General features: G+C 47.3%; 1 protein-coding gene and 1 pseudogene across 4 annotated transcripts; one reads left to right on the top strand and one right to left on the bottom strand.

Annotated features, from left to right (window-relative positions):
* Positions 1-2,030: 2,030 nt before the first annotated feature.
* LOC116892333 (cytochrome c oxidase subunit 7A1, mitochondrial) lies at positions 2,031-22,291 on the top strand. 4 transcript variants are annotated; one of them, XM_032893962.1, is made up of 5 exons: positions 2,031-2,121; positions 4,992-5,059; positions 21,513-21,599; positions 21,697-21,781; positions 22,173-22,291. In XM_032893962.1, exons 1-5 carry the CDS (start codon positions 2,046-2,048, stop codon positions 22,226-22,228), a joined length of 372 nt encoding a protein of 123 aa, XP_032749853.1. In that variant the 5' UTR covers positions 2,031-2,045; the 3' UTR covers positions 22,229-22,291. The 4 variants fall into 4 exon arrangements, with proteins under 4 accessions (XP_032749853.1, XP_032749854.1, XP_032749855.1 ...); XM_032893963.1 differs by lacking the exon at positions 2,031-2,121 and adding an exon at positions 2,182-2,267; XM_032893964.1 differs by lacking the exon at positions 2,031-2,121 and adding an exon at positions 2,273-2,345.
* On the bottom strand, positions 14,229-14,844 carry LOC116894754 (annotated as a pseudogene).
* Positions 22,292-23,445: the final 1,154 nt, after the last annotated feature.

Below are 23,445 nucleotides of genomic sequence, written 5' to 3'. Positions count from 1 at the left end.
ACAAAGATAGCTTATTCCTGACAAGAGTCTATATTCTGAACCTCGTTCTAATAAGTCTGAATCCTTTCAGTGTCTACATAAAGCTCCCTCCTCAATCTTTTGCACAACTGTGCGTTTTACTGGATAAGTTTACTATCATGGATCAACTGAACCATCCTCTAAATGGATGAGCATGAACTGCTTCTAATATTTTTCTAGGCTAAACTTTGCTGTCATAAGCAAACTTCTGCCTATACTGTTTAACTCAAATACACATTTGTAGCATTAATTTCCGGAACTGTGGGCTAGGGATACAGCTTAGTGGAGAGCCAATACACAGCACTTTTAAACAACAAACTCTCATTCTACTTCCTGGTTGGTTTTTTTTGGGGGGAGGTGGGGTTTTTCTTTGTTTTGTTTCCGTTTTTCAAGACAGCCTCAGCTCCCAAATGCTGGGATTAAAGGAGTGTGTGTGTGTGTGTGTGTGTGTGTGTGTGTGTGTGTGTGTGTGTCCAACTTCAGTGCTATTTAAAATACTAGTTTTGTTTTTACGATTTTTTTTACAATCAACCAGTGGCACCTATTCATAAATTTGAAGGCTACTGATTTGCAAATCTTAATTAGGTACTGGATTGCTTAACTTTTCCCATTAAAAGAAGGACAAAGCTGACCATGTCTTTAATGACTGCAACAGCAGGGAGAAGTAATGTTTTACATATGCCACACAATTCACACAGACTCATGAAGGAGTTATGCCATCTATGATTTAGCACAGCAGTCACTATGTTTTCTTCAAAAAACGAGGAACATGAGCCAGCAAGATAGCTCAGGGTGCAAAGGTACTTGCTTCCAAGGCTGACAACCTGAACTCGCCCCAAAACCCACAGGGTGGAAGACAGAACGGATTCCAAAGGCCTTATTGTGTGCGCTGTGCCAAGCATGCTCACACAAATAAATGTAAATAAAATTATTTTAAATGAGGAACTGTGCTTAACCTAAATCTAAATTAGACTCCTTAATCATGGGTTTTCAGTGAAATGACGCTCTTCAAAATGAAACCCGAATTTGCCTAACAGCTCTATTAAAGTACCTCAAAAATCAGAAATGGAGCCTAAGACTGGCACCCCCGAGACCAACAATTCCAAACCAAATGTTTTTTACCTAAGCATGTCAGAGTAACCTGTATTCTACTTCCACTCATAAGCAACCACGTTTTAGTATAAAGATCGTCTTTTAAAATCTAAACATGTCTATTAAGGCTTACTGCATCATATCACAAAATCCAACTGCCTGGCAAATAAAACTCACCATCAATAAATACAGTTTTAAAATTATTTACTCCTTAGCTTCGCCCCACCTTTCAAGTATTAAAATAAAACGGATGCTCTTCGGGAAGATGGCCCCGTTGTAATTATCAGCACTTTGGACACGGGAACTACGGCGCAGACGTGATATTTCAACATGGGTCTCCAGACTGCCTCATGAAGCACAGCCACCCACAATCCTCCACCCAGCTCCCCATCCACTCAATAATTCCAAATAGTGAGTCAAACTTTGCAGTCAAATTCGGTCTCAAACGCTCAAGCGTTCCTTAGAGGCCCCCACCTCCTCCCCTCACCAAGGCCCGATGCTCTTCAGCTCACTCCTTGACCCCCCGCGCTACACCACCAAGGATCGTAAACACTCCCCTCCAACCTCCCCGGCCCCACCGACCCAGGACGTCCAGATCCCACCTCCTATTTTGGCGCCACGTGGACCCGACCACCGTGCTGACCCGCGGACAAAGACCAAAATGTCCACTCGCTGCCCCTGCGTCTGCGCACTCAGGGAGCGAGCGAGCACTCCCAGAAGTCTCCGCGACACCTCCGGGCTTGTTCACTAAAGCCCAGCCTGGCTGTTGTCTATTATCAGCAATACTGCTTTTCCGACTTCGGACTACACTTCCCACAAGGCATTGTGGGTCGCTTATCTTCCCACGCTCAAACCTGGCCGCCTTTTCTTCTGATTTGGGGTTTCTTAGAGTAGATTGTTGCCACTTGGATCCAAATAAGCTCACGCCTGGTAGGATGTTTGGAGTGGGGGCTTCCTCTTTGATACTTCACGGGCGGCGTCTCAAAAATACACTGAGCCCCAGACACCAAGGTGAGAGGACACCATCTTTGTCAATGGCTGATGTGACTGTGGACTACGTTTCCCAGAGTCCATAGCGAGCTGACATTGCACCTCAACTTGGTGAAATCTTTAGCTTTGGCTGACTCCGACGCGCGCCCCTTCTACGGAGACCGAAGGTGAATGGTCTGGTAGTTCTGGGCGGGGACCAGGCGTGTCCCGAACCTTGGGTCTGTGCACGCGGGAGAAGGACCGGGGTGCAGGATTCTAATTGTGGTTTTGATTGTGGTGGTGACTGGTTGTGAATACTTATAAGTGTGCTGTTGTAATCACCTGTCGCCAAGGTGTATATCTGACAGTTGCTGTGCAAACACATGTGATGTTATGTATTCTGGGATCTTGTGATTGTGGAAGTGGTATCCCGTCGTCCTGTAGTGTGTTATACGCCCAATAACCTTTATTTTGGGGGGCTGTGAATACAGTTGTAACTGTGACTGTGTTTGTATCCCTGGGTTAAGTGACCTTGTGTAGTACTGTGTGCTGTGTTCCGTGTCCGTGGCTCTGCGTCGGCACTGCATAGGTATCCTTGTGTTCGTGGAGAGAAGAGGGAGGGAGGTGAAAGGACTTTGTGACAGTGTATAATGCTGTGTGTATGCGGGTGTGGACTATCTTTGCTAATGAGTGAGTAGCTCGCGAGTGAATGTTCAGTTATGGCTGTGGGTGATGCAGAGTACTGTGCCTTCTGCGTGCCACCATATGTGGTTGTGACTATGTAGGTAGGGCTTTTAGGGATGTTAGGGAAGTGACAGTATCACAATGGCATGCAAACTGACTGGCGTGTATGGAGATATTTACCTGTAACTGTGTCTTCGTGTGTCTCAGTGATGCTAATCACTGTGGTATATAATCCTGTAGAGGGTGTTCGAGAGATGCCTAAGTGGGTAAAGTTCTTGTGGCACAAATCAGTTGCCATAATGTGTTTGTATTCAGTAATCCGAGATCCTCCAGAATTCAGAGACAAGAGTTTCCAAAAGCTCTCAGATAATCTAGCCCGGAGTATGTAACAGTGATCAGACCACAAGGTAGAAGTCTAGAACCAACACCCAAGACTCTACACTGCCCTACACATAAATGGCATTGCACACGCATACCTGAATATGTGCACACACGCAAAGATAAAAAATTATTTCTAGGGCTGGAGAGATGGCTCAGTGATTAAGAGGACTGGCTGCTCTTCCAGAGGACCAGGTTCAATTTCTAGCACCCACATGGCAGCTCACAACTGTCTGTAACTCTTGTTCCAGGGGATCGGACTCTCTCACGCAGACATACATGCAGGCAAAACACCAATGCATATAAAATAAAATAAGTTATTAAAAAATTATCTCGGGCTGGAGAGATGGCTCAGTGGTTAAGAGCACTGACTGCTCTTCCAGAGGTCATGAGTTCAATTCCCAGCAACCACATGGTGGCTCACAACCATCTGTAATGAGATCTGGTGCCTTCTTCTGGCCTGCAGTCACATATGCAGGCAGAATGCTGTACATAAAATAAATAAATAAATCTTTAAAAAAAAATTATCTCTAGGGGCTGGGGAGATGCCTCAGTGGTTTAGAGCACTGACTGCTCTTCCAGGGGTTCTGAGTTCAAATCCCAGCAACCACATGGTGGCTCACAACCATCTGTAATGGGATCTGATGCCCTCTTCTGGTGTGTCTGATGACAGCTACAGTGATCTCATATAAATAAAATAAATAAATCTTTAAAAAGTTATTTCTAAAGAGTGAAGAGTGTGGATATTTTCGTGTGACATATCTTGCAGCAGCCAAGTGTATCAATGAGATACGTCTATGACTACTGTTCTGGCCCCAGCAGATGCTGTGAATGGCAGATTGTGACCCTGGACTGTAGTGACGTCACCTTTACAAGGTGACCCTGAGCTTGGACTGAATGCCCAGCCCTCTCTGACCTCCATCCCCTGTACATAGGACAGAAGGACAGCTATCCAAAAGTGCCCTGATCACTCATGATTCCTTTCTTCTAACCATTTTCAAAGAAGGTGATGCTGAGCTGAGACTATAGCTCAGTGGTTAGCTATTGAGCATCTCCAAAGCCAAGTTCAAAAAGCATCAGGTTTTAGTCTCCTTTCCCTGAACCCCCCGCCCCCCTTTTTGGAGGGTTTTTCATGACACGGTGTCTTAGTGTTTTTCTGCTGTGAACAGACACCATGACCAATACAACTCTTATAAGGACACCATTTAATTGGGGCTGGCTTAGAGGTTCAGAGGTTCAGTCCGTTATCACCAAGGCGGAAGGCATGGGAGCATCCAGGCAGGCATGGCCAGGAGGAGCTAAGAGTTCTACATCTTCATCTGAAGGCTGCTAGCAGAAGACTGGCTTCCAGGCAGCTAGGATGAGGGTCTTAAAGCCCACACCCACAGCACAGCAACACACCTACTCCAACAAGGCCACACCTCCAAATGTCACTCCCTGGGCCCAACATATTTAAACTACCACCCAGGATCTCTCTGTGTAGCCCTGGCTGTCCTGGAACTAGCTCTGTAGAACAGGCTGGCCTCGAACTGACAGAACTAACTGCCTCTGTGTGCGTGTGCGTGAATAGGTGCGTGCGTGTGTGTGGCTATCTTTGAGCCTCTGTAATACAGTCCTAGCGTTCCCTCTGTTACGGAAGATCATTATTTATTCCATGGATTTAAATACTCCGTCTGGACCCATTTCCACCTGTATCTCTTGTTCTTTCATTTTCTTTGCATGGGGGTTGGGGTGGGGGAGGCGAGCACAGGACTCCTCCTGTTTTACAGGCCTCAGCCTTCAGAGCTCTGGGCCTGAACTTGTCTGTCAGAGTATGGGGGGCTTTACTCCTCTGCGTTCTCTCTTCTCAGGACTCTTCATGTATCCGGAAGGAGAAATCAGAGTAGGTCAGGTTGTCCTGAATGCCATGGTCCTTCAGGTAGGTTGAAAGTTTCGTTTATGTGTTTGTTTTGGCTTTTGAGACAGGGTTTCTCTGTGTAGAGACTGCTGTCCTGGAACTCCCTCTGTAGACCAGACTGTCCTGGAACTCACAGAGATCCACCTGCCTCTGCCTCCCAAGTGTTGGGATTAGAGGGGTGGTGCACCACTGCCTGGACTTTGTTTACAGCTAGTTAGTTAGTTAGTTAGTTAGTGGTGGTGTGTTATGCAAGCTGCTGTACTGTGTGTAGGTCGGAGAACCATAGTAGGAGTCAGCTCTCTCCTTACATCATGCGGGCTCCAGGATCAGATTTTGCAGCAGGTGCCTTGCCTGCCGAGCCATCCCCTCAGCCCTGTAATTCCTTCTAACCCTTCAGAACATAGGAACACCTGTGTTCTTTATGTCAAAATGCCTGCTCCCAGGGAGCAAGTGATGGGGCCCTACCTCCCTCAGTAGCTCCTTCTTCTCGGTACCATATACAGTGCCCTCACAGAGGAGCAGAGGAAAGGAATACCTTTTCTTGAAAAAGATGGTAGCTTACTTACTCATACCCATTATTGGGACTGAAGAGGAGATGGTCTTTTCCAGTGACTTTCCTATACTGATATATGTCACTCCCTCTTGTTTTGTTTTGTTTTTTAAAAAAAAGGAGCCTATTTCATGGTGCTGGAGAGATGACTCCATGCTTGAGAACTGGTTGCACTTCCAGAGGATCTGGATTCATTTCCCACACCCACATGGCTTGCAACCGTCTAACTGCAGGCCCAGGGGATCAGAAGCCCTGTTCTGACTTCCACAGGTATCAGGTCCATACATGGTGCACAGACATACATGCAGATCACCAGACACATAAACTACAACCCATATTTCATGCCATTGGAAACTGGATAGAAAACATGTCCGTCACACATATAAAACCATGTCTCCCATAAGCTGGTCGTCATGCGTACTCCATTGATCCCAGCACTTGGAAGGCAGAGGCAGGCAGATCTCCGAGTTCATTCAAGGCCAGCCTGATCTATAGAGTTCCAGCACAGCCAGGGCTTCACAGGGAAACCCTGTCTCGAAATGCCCCTCCCTCCCCGCACAGAAACTAAACCAACAAAAACCCCACATGTCTATCACATGCATATGGTATGAAAAAATAGGGGCTGGGGATTTAGCTCAGTGGTAGAGCGCTAACCTAGGAAGCGCAAGGCCCTGGTTCGGTCCCCAGCTCCAAAAAAAGAAAAAAAAAAAAAAAAAAAACCAATGTATCCGTTACCCAAATGTGCCGTCCAAATGTCCTTATGAGTGGAGTGACTGCTTTTCATTTGCACGCAGCCTTTGATACCTTTTTTTTGGGGGGGAGGGTGTTGTTTTAAGATTGGTAACTGAGGCTGGTCACAAAACCAGCTTGTTTGTAAGGAAAGATGACTTTGAACTCCTTAGCCTCCGGCCTACACCCTACTCTGCCCTAGAATAATAGGCCTACTTCACCACACCCAGTCATGGTCTCGATAATTTATGAGACCCTGCTCAGCTAGATCTTGTTTATTTTCCAGTCTGATTGAGAGACAGGAGAGTCCTGCTCCTCAGAAGAGGATATTGACCAATCTCGACTCATGTACTCTGTGACGCAGACTGAAAACTATAGTGTCCCACATCCCATAGTGCTTTTCTTCACCTCCACATCTTTTTTTAGCACACTTTTTAAAATTTATTTTATGTATGTGAGAATGAAAGGAAAATTATACAGATTTAAGGTTTAAAAATATGAAGTTAAAAGAAAATTCAGACTCAGGACTAAACACTGTGAAAAGCAAGTCCAGGCAGCCCCGCCCTGCCGCTAGGACTAACAGACCATAAAGATAAAGAAAAGGAATGCAGGAACCAGCCCGAGTTATCAGGACTGACCCAAACCATCTGGCAGGAAGGCACCTCCCCCAGCTTACTCAGAGTCACACCTTAACCAGATGTCCTTCAAACCCTGATACGCCCCTAGCTCCTAGAATCCTGTACCCTCCAGTCAATACGTACTCTCCTGCTGTGCTGTAATCTCACTGCCATGTTTAAATGAGCCAATCACTTATAGCCGCGCCAGAAATTAGCCAATTGTGTGTAACCGCGCCAAACCCCTAACCTCCCTATATAAACCCCGAGTTTGGAGGCTCGGGGTCATTCCTCTGTCTCCTGTGTGAGATACGTGTTCGGCCGGGATCCCGCTAAGACCGGGATCTCGTTAATAAAGCTACGTCATGCTTTTACATCAAGAATGGCTACTCGTGATTCCTGGGGGCACCCCACCCCGCGATCGGAGCGAGAGGCACGTCCCCCGTTTAGGGGTACGCTCTTTCAAGTACACTGTTGCTGTCTTCAGACACACCAGAAGAGGGCATCGGATCCCATTGCAGATGGTTGTGAGCCACCATGTGGTTGCTGGGAATTGAACTCAGGACCTCTGGAAGAGCAGTCAGTGCTCTTAACCACTAAGCCATCTCTCCAGCCCCCTCACCTCCACATCTGGAAGTCATTTTCCTGAATGGATCGGCTTGGGGAAACCTGAACCTTTCATCAGTTATAGTCTCTCTCTCTTTTTTTTTTTTTTTCTTTTTCTTTTCTATTTTTTGGAGCTGGGGACCGAACCCAGGGCCTTGCGCTTGCTAGGCAAGCGCTCTACCACTGAGCTAAATCCCCAACCCCCAGTTATAGTCTCAATGGAGATGCAACAACCGGCCCACCTCCAGAGGCAGAGGCAGGAGGATCTCTGTGTCTTCATAGTGAGTTCTGGTTCGGTCAGAGTAACACAGTGTAACACTATCTCAAAGAAAAAAGAAAGATGGGGTTGGGGATTTAGCTCAGTGGTAGAGCGCTTGCCTAGCGAGCGCAAGGCCCTGGGTTCGGTCCCCAGCTCCAAGAAAAAAAAAAGAAAGAAAAGGAAGGAGACACATATTGTTTGTTTTGTTGGGGTTTTTTTTAGATTTATTTATTTTATTTCTATGAGCACACTGTCTCTGTCATCAGACACACCAGAAGAAGGCATCAGACCCCACCATGTGTTCCTAGGAATTGAACTCAGGACCTCTGGAAGAGCAGTCAGTACTCCTAACTGCTAAGCCATTGCTCCAGCCCGAGACACATTTTTATCATCCCTTACTCTTAGTTCTTGGAAGGTAGAGGCAGGAGGACCAGGAGTACAAGGTCATTCTCAGCTGTAGAGTGTGAAATAGCCCTGAGCTCCTAAAACCCTCAAAAAGCAACAACAAAAGGAAAATAAAAGCATATAACCCGTTAGGTACTAAAGATGTCGAGTGCTGTAGATGCGGAATTAGGTTGTAGATGAAAGAGGGAAGAGAGGGCTGGTGTAGTGGGGCTCGCCTAGCATGTGTGAGGTACCGGCTTGGGTCGCCAGCACTCAAAAAGAAAGAGAATGGGAAAGAACAGATCCAAACAGGAGATTAATCTCATGATTATGCAAGCAGAGTGCTAGGCCACTGGCATTATTACACTCCTTTCTTTTTTTGTTGTTTTGTTTTATAAGATATAGTTTCTCTGTGCAGCCCTGACTATCCTAGAACCCACTCCGTAGGCCAGGCTGATCACAGAGATCTGACTGCCTCTGCCTCCCTAGTGCTGGGATCAAAGGCATGAGCCACCGTGCCCAGCCACTATGTACATTCAAGCATTTTACAAGATTGATTGTTTATTTGTATGTTTATGTGTATATGTATACAGTGGCTTTTGGAGGTCAGAAGAGGGCATCCAATACCCTGGAGCTGGAGTTACATGTGGTCCTGAACTGCCAATAGGGGTGCTGGGAACCAAACTTGGATCTTCTGGAAGACCAGCAAGTGCTCTTAACTAACCACTGAACCATCTCTCCAGTGCTACTGGAGATATTGCTACTTTCACATATTTAGGAAATTATCAGTTAAAAAAAGGAATGAAGGGTTGGGGATTTAGCTCAGTGGTAGGGCGCTTGCCTAGCAAACGCAAGGCCCTGGGTTCGGTCCCCACTCTGAAAAAAAGAAAAGAAAAAAAAAAGAACGAAAGAAAGAGAGGAAGAGAATCAGACATGGTGGCACACATCTTCAATCCCAGAACTCAAAGAGAGAGGCAGGCAGATCTCTGTGAGTTCAAGTCCAGCCTGGCCTAAGGAGTGAGCCCCAGTACAGCCATGGCTATACAGTGAGACCCTGTGTCGAAAACTAAAGAAAAGAAACAATTGATTCACTAATACTGTGTAAGCGCATTGTTTCAAGGAACAGTGGCCTTCGGGGATGTGGCTGTAGAGCTCTCTGAGAAAGAGTGGAAGCTCATGGAGCCTGCCCAGAGGGACTTGTACAGAAATATGACTTTAGAGAATTTCAGTCACCTGGTCTCACTAGGTAAGGCCTGTAGCACCCAGGGCCACATAGGAAACGGGACGCCCTGGGGCCAAAGCAAATGAAAGTTTGCTGAACCATCTGTCCATCGTAAGATGAAGGCAGGCTGGTCCACCACACGCCTGGCCAGACATATGCAATTAATATTAATAATAATAAGCATTGTTTTGATTCCTTGGTGTTGGAGGTGATGGCATAGGCGCCCTACTGAATGCGTCTTGAGGTGAGGGGACATCTGTCAGGATTTGGTTCTCTCTTTGCACCATGTGGATCCTGGGAATCAAACGGGTTGTCAGGCTTGGCAGTGCTTTACCCTGCTCCGCTGTCCTACCAGCCCCAGAGTTTGAATTTCATTTTAATCTTATTTTTTGGACTTGTTTGTTTGTTTTGAGACAGGGTCTCTCTATATCCCTGGCTGTCCTGGAACTCACTCTGTAGACCAGGCTGGCATTGAACTCACAGAGATTTTCCTGCCTCTGCCTCCCGAGTGCTGTGATTAAAGACATGTGCCACCATGACTGGCCAGAGTTTGAAATTTAATGTTTGTTGTTGTTTCGCCTGTATGGTGTGTCTTTATGAGGCTGTTGGATCTCCTGCAGCTGGAGTTACTGTTGTGAGCTGCCATGTGGGTGCTGGGAATTGAACCTGGGTACTCTGGAATAGCAGCCAGTGCTTTAAATCACGGAGGAGCCATCTCTGTAGTCCCCGGAGTTTGGCATTTAAACAGTCTGTTCATGCTTCATTTCTTTTCCCATAAACAGGGCTTGTCATTTCTAGGCCTGATGTCATCTTCTTACTGGAGCAAGGGAGAGAGCCATGGATGGTTACAAATTATATGACAGGTTCTTGGCACTCTGGTAAGTAGGACCTGGTCTTGTTGGGGCTAACAGGATAGTGTGGTAACTACAGCTCACAGCTGTAACCTGAGTGCTTGTCAGGACGCCCTCAAAGCCTGCTGCAGAATAAAGGCCGGAGTTACGGAGAAGAGCAAGGACTCTGTCAGCACTGGCCAAGCACACAAAATAAAAATAAGTCAAAACATTCTCTATTAGATGGTATTTCTTCCACTGCCTTCTATCTTCTGAATCGGGCAGCTATAATTTTGGAAAATATTCCATGCACATTTATTGTTTTATTTTACTTTAAGTGTGTGGGTGTTTTGCCTACATGTGTGTCTGCACCATATATACATGTGTGGCTCCCCAAGGAGGCCAGAAGAGAGCATCTGATCCCTTGGAACTGGAGTTGCAGATGGTTGAGCCTCCATGTGGGTACCGGGAACTGAACCCGGGTCCTTTGGAAGAGCAGCCAGTGCTCCTAACCAGTGAGCCACCTCTCCAACCCCTCCTCTTTCCCACCCCCCACCTCCAGGATGTATGCATTTATTCACAAAGGTTGCTTATATATGGATGTAAGAACACAGGCCATGAGAATAAGAAAAACTGGGGGCTGGAGAGATGGCTCAGTGGTTAAGAGCACTAACTGCTCTTTCAGAGGTCCTGAGTTCAATTCCCACCAACCACATGGTGGCTCACAACCATCTGTAATGAGATCCGATGCCCTCTTCTGGTGTGACTGAGGACAGCGACAACAATGAAGTCATATACTAAAGAGAGAGAGAGCTTTATTTGTTTGGTTTTGTAGTTTGGTTTTTGTTTGTTTGGTTGGTTTTTGATTTTTTGAGACAGGGTTTTTCTGTGTTGCCCTGGCTGTCCTGGAACTTGCTGTGTAGACCAGGAACTCAGAGATCCTCCTGCCTCTGGCTCTTGAGTGCTGGGATTAAAGGTGTCGTACTCCAACCAGCTCTTACACAATTTTACAGTTAGTATGTCTGTCCTCTCATCACCCTCATTTCCGGCTGTTCCTGCTTTGCTTCTAAACACACACACACACACACACACACACACACACACACACACACACACACATACACAGACATACACACACATATACACACACCAGGAGGACACTTGGACATTTGTATTAATAATTCATTTTCTGGGTAACTGATCAATTTCAAGATTGAGAACCTCAGGCTTAATTCTTTTGTTTTGTTTGTTTGTTTGTTTGTTTTTTGTTTGTTTGTTTTTTTGCCAATTCTAGCATCATGGGCACTTCTACCAAATTTGTGCTTTCTACAAATTGCTCAGTATTTGAGACATCTTTTTTTTTTTTTAAGATTTTATTTATTATATATAAGTACACTGTAGCTATCTTCAGACACAACAGAAGAGGGCATCAGATCTCATTACAGATGGTTGTGAGCCACCATGTGGTTGCTGGGAATTGAACTCAGGACCTCTGGAAGAGCAGTCAGTGCTCTTAACCACGGAGCCATCTCTCCAGCCCCCTCGTCTCGTCTGTTATCAGAAAATGCAATACCAGGAGAAAGACTCATTATTGCGGAAACGCCTTTTTTCTCCCACTGGTTACTAAGCAGCATCGAACCTATGCTGAAAGTAACTTGATATGAATGTAGGAAAGGCATTTATTATCTGTCATAATACTTTCAGTTTCTGAGAATCCCGCATGGGTGGTGATCCTGGTTAAAACATTGGTTCGGTGTGTTTTGAGGGATGAGTGTGCCTTTGGGTGGGTGTGGCTTAGAACTGATTTCGTTCTCAACCCCACTCTGGTTACTGATGTCACAGAATATATTGTGCAATTTTGTCCTTCTTCGTCCTCTACTTCTTTTTACTTGTTGGTTGGTATTTATTTTGTTTTTAAGAGACAATCTCATGTAACCTCAGCTGGTCTCAAAATTGTAGCTGAAGATGACTTCGAACTCTGATCCTCCTGCCTGTGCCTCCCAAATTCTGGAATTACAGGCTCGCACGACCACACCCAGCAAACGTCTTAGGTTTTTCATTTTGTTTCTTTTAGTTTTGGGGGTTGGGGCTTTGTTTAAAGGAACTGTCCTAACTTGTAGAAAACCTCCATGTTATAATTTAGCATGCATCTCTCTCTGTGGCATTTCCTGCAGTCGGTAGTAAAGAGTTAGAGATTTAGTGGTTGCACAGGTCCCTTAGTCCTAGCACTCTGGAGGCAGAAGCAAGTGGTCCAGACCAGCCAAGGCTGCGAAGCGAGACCCTGCCTCAGAAGGGGAGGGGCGCCCATTAAGAACCCTTGTTGCTTCTTACAGAAGACCCGAGTTTGGTTTCCAGCCTTGTGGCTCACAACCATTCATAATTCCAGTTTCAGGGGATCCAGGACCCACTTCTGGCCTCTGCAGGCACCAGCATGTACATGGTGCACATAAATTTTATAGGGTTTTCTTTTTCAAAAAAATTAAATCCAAAATGAATATGGAAGGTACTTTCTGCTTACTGTGGGAGTTGGGAAATGGAACTAGTCAGATTCTCCTGCAGCCCAGGCTGGCGTCAGAGTTCCTCCACAGCCAAGGATAAAGTTGAACTAGTCCTCCTGACTCCGGCTCCCAAGTGCCACAGTTTTAAATATTTACTTATAAGGCCAAAACTCAGGGACTCAGAGAGAGAGAGAGAAGGGATGCATAGGGGGGATGGGGACTGGAGCTCTGTGCTCTCAGGTCTGCCAGGCCCCTTTTTGTTTTTCAACACCGCAGGTTCTCTATGTAACCCTGTCTGTCCTGGCACTCACTCTGTAGACCAGGCTGGCCTCGAACTCAAGGATCTGCCTGCCTCTGCCTCCTGAGTGCTAGGGTTGAAGTCATGTGCAACCACTGCCCAGGCATCACCTTCCTCCTAATCCTTTAATAAAGTCACAGTCCTGGAGCCCGCCAAAGGGCAATTTAACTACAAATTGAGGTGTTTAATTATTGACAATAAGTGATTCCATCATCTCCAAATAGCCCCCCACCCCTTCCCTAAAGACCCAAGGATGTTGAGAGCTGGATGTCAACTCTTCCTTTCTGCCTTGGTCTTTCTGGTGACCAGCCTCATCCTTACCGTTTTGGAGGCCGCCATGTTAGCACATAAGTGACACCGTCAATCATTCGAATGTTTCAAAGAATTTCAGGAGCTGCAAACTAGAACTGGAGTCAAGACCAGAGATGCATTTTCTGTTATGCGACTGGTACCTTCATTCAAACAGAAATACTAATGGGTTTTGTTTTGTGGCAGAGTTCCTCTATATAGCCTCGGCTACCCTAGAACTCAAAATTATCCAGCCTCAGCCTCCCACAAGGTTTATAGGTGTGAACTTATGGCATACCTTAAAGCACTTTGGGGCCGTTCGCTTTCCAACATTGATTTTTTTTTTTTTTTTTTCCGGAGCTGGGGACCGAACACAGGGCCTTGTGCTTGCTAGGTAAGCGCTCTACCACTGAGCTAAATCCCCAACCCCTCCAACGTTGACTTTTAAAATGACGATTGTAAGCCTGGTTTTGTGGTACTTGCCTCAGATTGTAATAGCCAGCAGAGTGAAGTGTGAGGATCCCAGGTTCCAGAAAGACCTGAATTATGTGGCAAGACCCTGCCTGGGGAACAAAGAGGGGTGTGTGGCAGAATGAGGTTCAAAAGTAAGTCCTAGGGGTTGGGGATTTAGCTCAGTGGTAGAGCACTTGCCTAGCAAGCACAAGGCCCTGGGTTCGGTCCTTAGCTCCGAAAAAAAAAAAAAAAAAAGAGGAGAAAAAAAAAAGTAAGTCCTAAATTGTCAGAGACATGGAAGGAGTCAGGTTGGAGAGGCAGTTGAACGTTTTCGCCACAAGATGGCAGCACAGTGCTACCAAACAGGTTTCGCAATCGGGGACACTCTAGCCAGCCAGTTCCTTTATTTATCCTGTCAGAAATCTGCATGTCACAGCAGAACATCAGGTCACCGCCGAGCTACTCCTTTGTCTTTTTGCCAGCACCAGCATTGGCCTTCGCAGTCCCCCTGACCGTCTTCATTCTGCTCTTGCGTTCCTTTCGCTGTTTGCGGGAGGTCTTTTCCTTCTCACAAAGGCCATGTCTTGCAAGTCTGTGTTGAGGCTCATTCTTCTTTGCATCATCTAAAGAACCATAGATCACGCTGAGGCCAGTTGTCTTGCCACCACCGACCGAAGTGGGTTCTGAATCCAAATACAAAGACGACATCTGGTGTGCATCTTGGCCAGCTTTCCCCCGAATTTCTATCTTTGGTACTATTACCTTTCCAGGATGAAGGACATCAGTGACCATCTGTTTCCTCTGAACTTCCTGGTCCGGATGGTTACCGTGTCATTCGTGATGGCTACGGTGCCAGAGCTGTAGAGGAGGAAAAGGGCGCCAGCCAGGTCCTACGCCTGCCTTTCACCACAAGCAACTTTCCGTTCCTTTGCTTGCTGTTTTGTTTTGCTTTGTTTGAGGCAGGGCATCAATATGCAGCCCTGGCTGCCCTGGAACTCACTCTGTGGACTAGGTAGACTCCTTAGACTCACAGATCTGTCTGCCTCTGCGTCCTGAGTCCTGGAATGAGAGCCATGCACTACCACTCCAGGGGCTTGCTTGCTTTTTTAATAAAAGAGCTCACATAATGGCCTTGAACTCCACAGTAACCAAGGTTAGCCTTGTACTCATAATTTTTCTTGTCTCTATATCCTAAATCCTGGGATTATAGGTATGGGCTGCCATGTGGGGAGGGGGGAAGTAGGAGGGGGGTTGCATGCAAATGTGCACAGGGCTCCGTGTATGTGGAGGCCAAAAGCTGATGACAGGGTGTCTCAGTCAGGGTTTCGATTCCTGCACAAACACCATGACCAAGAAGCAAGTTGGGGAGGAAAGGGTTTATTCAGCTTACACTTCCACATTGCTGTTCATCACCAAAGGAAGTCAGGACTGGAACTCAAGCAGGTCAGGAAGCAGGAGCTGATGCAGAGGTCATAGAGGAATGTTACTTACTGCCTTGCTTCCCCTGCCTTGCTCAGTTTGCTTTCTTTTTTCTTTTCTCTTTTTTTTTCTCTTTTTTTCGGAGCTGGGGACCGAACCCAGGGCCTTGCGCTTGCTAGGCAAACGCTCTACCACTGAGCTAAATCCCCAACCCCTTCAGTTTGCTTTCTTATAGAACCCAAGACTACCAGCCTGGGGACAGCACCACCCACCATGGGTCCTCCCTCCTTGATCACTAATTGAGAAAATGCCTTACAGCTGGGTCTCATGAAGACATTTCCTCAACTGAGACTCCTTTTTCTGTGATAACTCCAGCTTGTGTCAAGTTGACACACAAAACCAGCCAGGGCACAGGGTCTTTCTTGGTTACTATTTATTTAGTGAGGCTCTCTAAATGCAGGGCTCTTCGATTCCAGAGAGTGTAGCTGGACAGCAGTTAAGATTGTAGTGTCCCATTATGTGGTATAAACCAATGGCCAGGCAGCCTAGTTAGTGGCACATGGTGGATTACTTAAAGGAAAGACTGCTGGCCTGTGATCTGCTTTGAAATACAACTAGAAATAACAGGGACTGGTGGGTGGGCAGAGCAGAGATGATAAATCATGTGTAGGGAAGCGGGTGATTGCTGAAAACCTTTACTTTTTATTGTTATTGAAAATTTTCATGATAAAATATTGAGAAGCCAACCACTGGTCAAATTTACAGTTGTTTTAAAAGTATTTTTTTTAAAATATTTCATTTCAAGGTCCGCATAGAAAGCTAAGTGTGGTGGCTTTAATCCCAGCACTTGGGAGGCAGAGGTAGCTGTGAGTCTGAGGCCAGCCTGGTCCACAGAGCAAGTTTCAGACCAGGCATGGATACATTATGAGGCTCTGTCTCTAATTAATTAATTAGTTAATTATAGTAAATTATGGTGGTGGAAGCATGGGGGTGAGGGGAGGTTGAGGGGAGGGCTCAGGTGGCTAAAGCAGTTGGATAAGGAACTCAAGGCCTTCCTTAGTTACATAGCAAGCTTGAGGCTGGCCTGGGCCACTTGAAAGCCTGTCTCAGGTTGTGCATGATGGCATGCATCTCCCTGAGTTCGAGGCCAGCCTGATCTACAGATCAAGTTCCAGGAGAGCCAGATCTCTACAGAGAAACCCTGTCTCAAAAAAGAAAAAAAAGAAAAAAAGAAAGAAAGAAGAGAAAGAAAAGAAAGAAGAGAGAAGAGAAGAGAGAGAGAAGAGAAGAGAAGAGAAGAGAAAGACTTTGCCTCAAAAAGCAATGAGACTAAGGAGATGGCTTCATGGTTGAGAGTACTGGCTGCTCTTGCAAGGGACCTGGGTTCAGTTCCCAGCACCTACACTGGGCATTCATAATCACATTAATTCCAGATCCAAGGGTTCTGTCACCCCTTCTGGTGTCCATAGGCACCCAATTACATGTGCACATACACACGCACAGTGACCCATAAATAATAATGTAAATTTTTGAAAACCCTTCACATAGGAGCTAGAGGGATAGCTCAATGGTTAAGAGTACTGGCTGCTCTTTCAGAGGTTCTGACTTTAATTCCCAGAACCACATGGTGGCTCACAATCATCTCTAACTGTAGTCCCACAGGATTTAATGCCCCTTCCTGGTATGAAAACACTTACAGACAAAACACCCATGTGTGAAGAAAAAGAAGAAGGAGAAGGAGAAGAAGGAGGAGGAGGAGGAGGAAGAGGAGGAGGAGGAGGAAGAGGAGGAGGAGGAGGAAGAGGAAGAGGAAGAAGAAGAAGAAGAAGAAGAAGAAGAAGAAGAAGAAGAAGAAGAAGAAGAAGAAGAAGAAGAAGAAGAAGAAGAAGCAGCAGCAGCAGCTGCTGTAGGGCAGTGGAGGTGCACACCTATGATCCCAGCACTCAGGAGGCAAAGGCAGGCAGATCTCTGCAGAATGAGTTCCAGGACAGCCAGGACTGTACAGAGAAACCCTGTATCCCAAAAAAAAAAAAAAATTTTTTTTTTACACTTGGGACTAAAGATATGACTCAGGTTAAGAACACTGGCTACTCTTGCAGAAGAGCTCTGACACCTCTTCTGGCTTCTATGACACAAGGCAGGCATGGTGCACCTACATGTAGGTAAAACACCCTTACACATAAAGCACCAAACTGTACACATCATCATCGAGAATGGCTAATAGGCATTCTCTCACCTTTTTCGGTTTTTAGCTTTATTCGTACAGACTTTTTTTTTTTTCTTGCATGCCTGTTGCAAGGAGCTGAGGGCAGCCATGGGAGAAAGGAGGAACTTCACATTTAGTACACCTTGCAGGCCTATGGAGCCCACAGGTGCCTCAAATGTGAAATTCTCCTGTCTAGGCCTGAGTTCAGAATTAGAAGCAGAAGCCACGGGTTGCTTTTCTGATGGTTCCCACTTCGGACTAGAGACTGTATCCAGGGCTTTGCATAAGCTAAGCAAGAGATCGACACCCCCTGAGCCCCGGGCTTGTCCCCTAGGCAGCAGGGCCTACTGTCTGCCACTAAGCTGCATCCTTGTTCTTCAGTACTTAATGTTTTACGTACGCAAGGATGGGTGTCTGTGTGTGTGTGTGTGTGTGTGTGTGTGTGTGTGTGTGTGTATGAGTGTGTGTGTATGGGTGTGTGTGTGTATGTGTGTGTGTGTATGAGTGTATGTGTGTGTGTGTGTATGTGTGTAGGCACATATTTGTGTTGTGCATATGGTGTAATATGTGTGACTGCACATAGATGTAACTTCATTTTTTCAAAACCTATTTTTTTAAGATTTATTTATTTTATCTATATGTTAGTACATTGTAGTTCTCTTCAGACACTTCAGAAGAGAGCATCCCATTACAGATGGTTGTGAGCCACCATGCGGTTGCTGGGATTTGAACTCAGGACCTCTGAAAGAGCAGTCAGTGCTCTTAACCACTGAGCCATCTCTCCAGCCCAAAATACTTGAGTATTTCTTTCTTCCCCCCCCTCCCCCCGGAGCTGAGGACCGGAGCTAAATCCCCAACCCCTCAAAACCTATTTTTTAATGATGGTTCTCAAGCGCTTTAACCTCCCTCTTAGCTAACACCCACCAGAGGTAGTGGAAAAGAAAGGAGATGGGGAGGGTGTGTGTGGGGGGGGGAGTGGACCTGTTTAGAAATGGTTCTTTGGAGCAGCTCCCCTCTGTGTTGTCAGGAAATCGGCAGTTCCGTTCACAGGTCAGCAGCAGCAGCTCCATCCCCTTGCAAACAGATGCACCAGCAGTCCAGTGCAGTAGAATGGGATAGCAGACACAAGTCAGCAGTGAAGGGAAGATCAGTGAAGATGAGAGACCAACAAGCAAGTAAGCCAAGCCTAGCTTTGCTCCCATCACTATCCGGCAAGTCCTATTTATATCCCTCCAAACATCGGTGTCCTCCGCGTGTGTCTTCCCTCAGTATGCGTGTCTGTCTCAGCGGACATCACTCTACCAATCAGCCAGAGTCCACAGGAGTGGCAGGAAGCCGCGGCACACCACCAGAAGTGTTTGGTGTGTTTCTCTCTATGGAGTCCCAACAAATTGAGCTCAACTACGCAATGTAAGGCGGACCGATACATGTGCGTCTTAGCAAAGAATCCTTCACCGCGTGTCCTTTCACCCGCTTGCTTTAGTAAAACATCCTCTCTCCTGTGTCTGCTTCAGCGAAATGTTCCTTCGCCTGTTTGCCCCAGCAAAACACAACACAACTGACTTTCCTAAGAACCCTTAAGTCTCCACTTCATACGAGTGAAAGTAAACTTAATGCAAAAATCTGTGACTCTCAAGCCATAGCTTTCCCGTTGCGGACTGGGGCGTGGCTTCAGGGCGGCCTGCTTGCCTAACATAAGTTGAGGTTAGGTTTGATCCTGCGCAAAAAATAGATATGCAGATGTTCCCACTAGAAACAGTGGCTTTTGTTTGATTTTTCTCGAAATTCACACTAGTTTATTTCTTCTTTTTTCTTTTCTTCCTCCCCCCCCCCTCCGCCCCCAGGCTTTCCTGTACAGACAAGGTCTCAGGTAGCTTTAGCTAGCCTGGAACTTTCTGTAGTCAAGGCTAGCCTTGAACTCCTGCTCCTGGAACCTCCACTCCTCCCCGCCAAGTGTCTTTCTTTTTGCTGTATTTTATTAATTTTACTATTTGCTTATGGCGGGAGGGTCCACCTGTGCCACAGGATGGAGCGGCAAGAGGCTTGACCACAGAGCTGGCTCACTAGCCTGTGTTTTGACTCAACTGTGCTAACTGAATTATGTCGTGAGCTCACTTTATTGCCTCAATAAACTTCTCATTATAGAGACAAATTAAAAGCGAAATGACCCACTCACTAGCAGTCAGACCTCGTGACTTATGGGGGTCCATCTACAATTAAGTCTGACTCCTAACTCCTAAGGCCCCACCCAAATGGCTGGTTTCACAGAGAAAAAAAAAATGGTGGGTTGGCACCTTCACCTCTGTTCAGGCTTGATCGCAAAGAAAAGATCTAGGAAGCTTAACTTCAGCTAAAAACAAACGAACAAAAAGCAAAACAAAACCCCCACACTTTTTCTCTAAGAGAACACCTCTTTCTCCTCTGCTCTTTCCACCTCCCTCCTCCCTCTCCCCCTTCTTCCCCCCTCCCTCCTTCCCTCCTTCCCTCCTCTCCTCCATCCGTCCACTGTCTATTCTTTTTTATTTTGTTGCATGCATTGGTGCTTTGCCGGCGTGTATGTCTCTGTGAGGATGTTGGATCCCCTGGAACTGCAGTTACAGACAGCGATGAGCATCCATGTAGATGCTGGGAATTTAACCAGGGTCCTCTAGACTAGCAGTCAGTGCTCTTAACTGTCAGGCTATCTCTCCAGGCCCTCAAGGTTAGTCCTTAAACTTTTTTTTTGCCCCCGGACAGGGTCTCTACGCTGGAACTAACGTGTAGACCAGTGTGCCTCAGAAGCGCTGGAATTAAAGGTCTGAGTCACCACGGCTCGCTTTTTTTTTTTTTTTTTCCTTAAATCAGTTCTGGCCTGGTAAATATCTTTATCTGTATCGGGGTGCCTCCTTGTTTCCTCGAGAACACTGGGGAAGAACCTGACTTGGCCCTCAGGAAACAAATATGGAAACCAAGACTCCCAGGTGCAACGATCTCTCATTCTGTAGACAGAACAAGTTTATCTTTGTCCTCACTGGCTCCCAGATACTAACTAGCAGGGTAACCCTAGATAAAAACCAGGGAGTGGCACGTCTCCTGAGTCAACGTCGCAGCCAACACACATTCTGCTGGAGTCAACTCAAATGAGGAAATGATGACTGACAAATTGGAACACTTTCTCTCTAACCCTATTGGACAAATCTTATCTGGCCACGCCCCCATCAGGCTTGGGAGTCAGTGGGCGTGGTTGGGATTCCCTTAGGGTAACTTGCTGCTCGTCCTTGGGCAAAGAGGGGAGGTGACTCGAGCAGCTGAGGACGCAAAATGAGGGCCTTACGGGTGAGGCCCCCCATGGGCTGTGTTGGGGTGGAGGGGAACCCCACAACCCAGATGCCTACCCTAAACATCCAGGATCCGGAGTCTTGGATCAGGTGCACCCTTCAGAGTCTGGGATTTCCTCCCTGACAGCCTGAGCTTCCAGATAGCACTATCCTTAAGAAGGTCCAGGACCCTGGGTTTAAACCTCCGTTTACCCGAGTCCCTCTTAACATCCCAGAGTCCCAATACCAACTCTCATGGAACTTCCAAGCCAGTCTTGACATCCCTGGAACCTGATTTTCTCGTGTTAATCCAGCCCCCTCCCTCAATCCCGAAGCACCTATTTCACATTCCCAACACTGGAGTCTCCGGGACCCTGAATCTAGGCCCGGATTCCCCATTTTTGTTTGTTTGACACGGGGTCTCATGTAGCCTAGGCTGGCCTCTAACTTATTGTGCAGCTGAATATGTCTTTGACCTCCCGATCCTCCTGCCTCCACCTCCCAGCTGTAATAACATATGTGTGACACCTCCCCTCATTTTCTAAATGCTTACCCTAGTGCATTAAATCAAGTGACTCAGGCTGACCCCGAACTCCTGCTTTCCTCTTGAATGCTGGGATAATAGGCTTCCTACCAATCTGTTCTTGACAGGAGTCCCTTCCCCGCTCTCACTGGCGACTATCTTGCCTTAAGATATCTTGCCTAGCTGTTTCCCAGAAACATAATTCCCATATCCTGGTGGCAAAGCAGCCCCTTCCTGCCAGATCCCCGTGAGGGCAGTTCTCCAGGTGCTGCTGATCTACCCATCTCCTATCCCTCCAGGTCTCCCAGGCTCTGCTCCGGTCTTTTACCTCATCTACCAGGAGCCACTTAGAAAACCGAGTGGCACAGAAGCAGAAGCTCTTCCAGGTAGGCGGGACAAAGTCTCTGGACCCAATGAGGGGTGGGTGTAGCTGGGCAGGTCTGTGCAGGGACCAGCAACCCTGTTCTCGTCCCTCAAACTCAGGCAGACAACGACCTCCCGGTGCACTTGAAGGGCTGGGGAATGGACAACATCCTGTACAGACTGACCATGACGCTGACGCTCGGGGGTGAGTGCGGGGCCCACTGGCTTGCTCCCGTTGTAGGAATAGCCAGGGTCTGGGTCAGCTGGTGCTTCAGAAGGGGTTGGTCCTGAGTTGACAAGGCCTGAGGACCCACAGTGCTTAGGAAGGGAGCAATGGGTTACCTATAGCCCTGAGGAAGCTGGGCTAGCAATCGGTAATGCCCACCCCAGCCCAAAACAAGCTCCTGGGATGGTTCAAATCCAAATGGGTGGAGGTGGGGGTTCCCCATGAGGAATCCGGTTTGGGAGGAAGATGCCAGCTGAATCAGAGCTGTGTGATCCGTGGGACTGAGGGAACCCGGGGGCTTTCAGAGGCCTCGCGCGAGATGTCCAGGGGGAGGTAGGGTCTCATTTGATATCCAACTCCTCCCTCCTAGGCACTGCCTACTGTTTATACTGCTTGGGCTGGGCCTCCTTCCCCCACAAGAAGTGACTCCAAGAAGCTCAGAGGACTTGGGCAAACATCAATAAATATGCTAACCTCTTGAGAACCCAACCCAACTCCAGCCTGTGTGTGTGTCCTAACCCACCTTCCCACAATCTGGGCTGTCTACTCAGTGGAAAGCAAGTTACCCCTGATCTCGGTCCCGATGCCGGACCAGCACTGTACCTAGGACAGTGTGCTTTGTGGATGCCTGCTGGGCGGCGGGGCGGAGGACCTCAAGTGGTGATGGGAATGGAGCAGCAGCAGTGGTGTTATAAACTGGAATGGAATCCCCTCCCCTGCAGAGGCCAAAGGGGAGGAACGGCGAGGGGCCAGTTCCAGGGAAGTCAGGGCTATATTACAGACAGAGCCTGTGGCAAAAAGGAGATGGCTGACCGTGATCTATGAACCCAGGGAGGACAAAGGTTGGTGCCAACTGAAACTCAATGGTGATATGGCTGAGTGCAAGGGCACAGAATCCACCAGCAAATAAGGGTGTGGGAGGGTGTGAGCATGTGTGGGTGTGGTGTGTGTATATATCTGTGAGAGTGTAGGGTATGTGTGATGTCTGAGTGTGAGTGTGTATGTCATGTGTGAGTGTGGTAAATGTGTGTGGTATGTTTGTGTGAGTGTGTGAGGTATGTAGCTTAAGTGTTTGTGTGTGGGGGGTATGGTGTGTGTGTGTGTATGAGGAAGTGTGGTGTGTGTATGTATGAGAATGTATGATACGTGTGTGTTATAAGTATTGGGGGTATGGTGTGTGTGTATGTGTAAGAGGGAGAATGTGTGGTGTATATATGTGTGGGGTGGTGTTAGAGCACGTACATGTGTAAAAGCCCTGGGTTCCATCCTCAGCACCAATCAATCAGTCGGAAGACCTAAAAGAACGAAGCTCGGAGAGCTACAAACATGACCCCAAGAGACAGAGGGTCGCTGAGCTCTCCTAACCGCTTGGGAAACTGCGAGAAGATCACAGTTTCTCTGGGGGTTCAGAGTCCCATTCTCAGCCTGCGTGGGACCCAGGTGAAGCAGCAAAACCAGGCCAAGCCCCAACTTGGAAGTTGAGCAAAGACGCAGAGCAGAAAACACACGGATCCAGCCGCAGTGACTGACGCCCCAGACCACCTGTGGGGCTGGAGAGAGGGTGCTGTGCAGAGGACCGGGTTCACCCCAGGACCCCAGTGGTGGCTCTACCTCCAGAGGGTGGCACACACAGACTGCACATA

The sequence above is a fragment of the Rattus rattus genome, chromosome 2 (genome assembly GCF_011064425.1).
Source record: "Rattus rattus isolate New Zealand chromosome 2, Rrattus_CSIRO_v1, whole genome shotgun sequence".
NCBI lineage: Eukaryota > Metazoa > Chordata > Mammalia > Rodentia > Muridae > Rattus > Rattus rattus.
Note: the sequence above shows the minus strand (reverse complement) of the source record. Positions and strands in the feature narration are given on the sequence as shown.

Bases quoted from the DNA above. Each gene is read 5' to 3' on its own strand.
- LOC116892333 (XM_032893962.1), top strand. From the start codon at position 2,046: ATGTTTGGAGTGGGGGCTTCCTCTTTGATACTTCACGGGCGGCGTCTC. The intron at 2,122-4,991 runs GTGAGAGGACAC...CTCTCTTCTCAG, and splicing joins ACTGAGCCCCAGACACCAAG to GACTCTTCATGTATCCGGAA. The intron at 21,600-21,696 runs GTAGGCGGGACA...CCTCAAACTCAG, and splicing joins AGAAGCAGAAGCTCTTCCAG to GCAGACAACGACCTCCCGGT.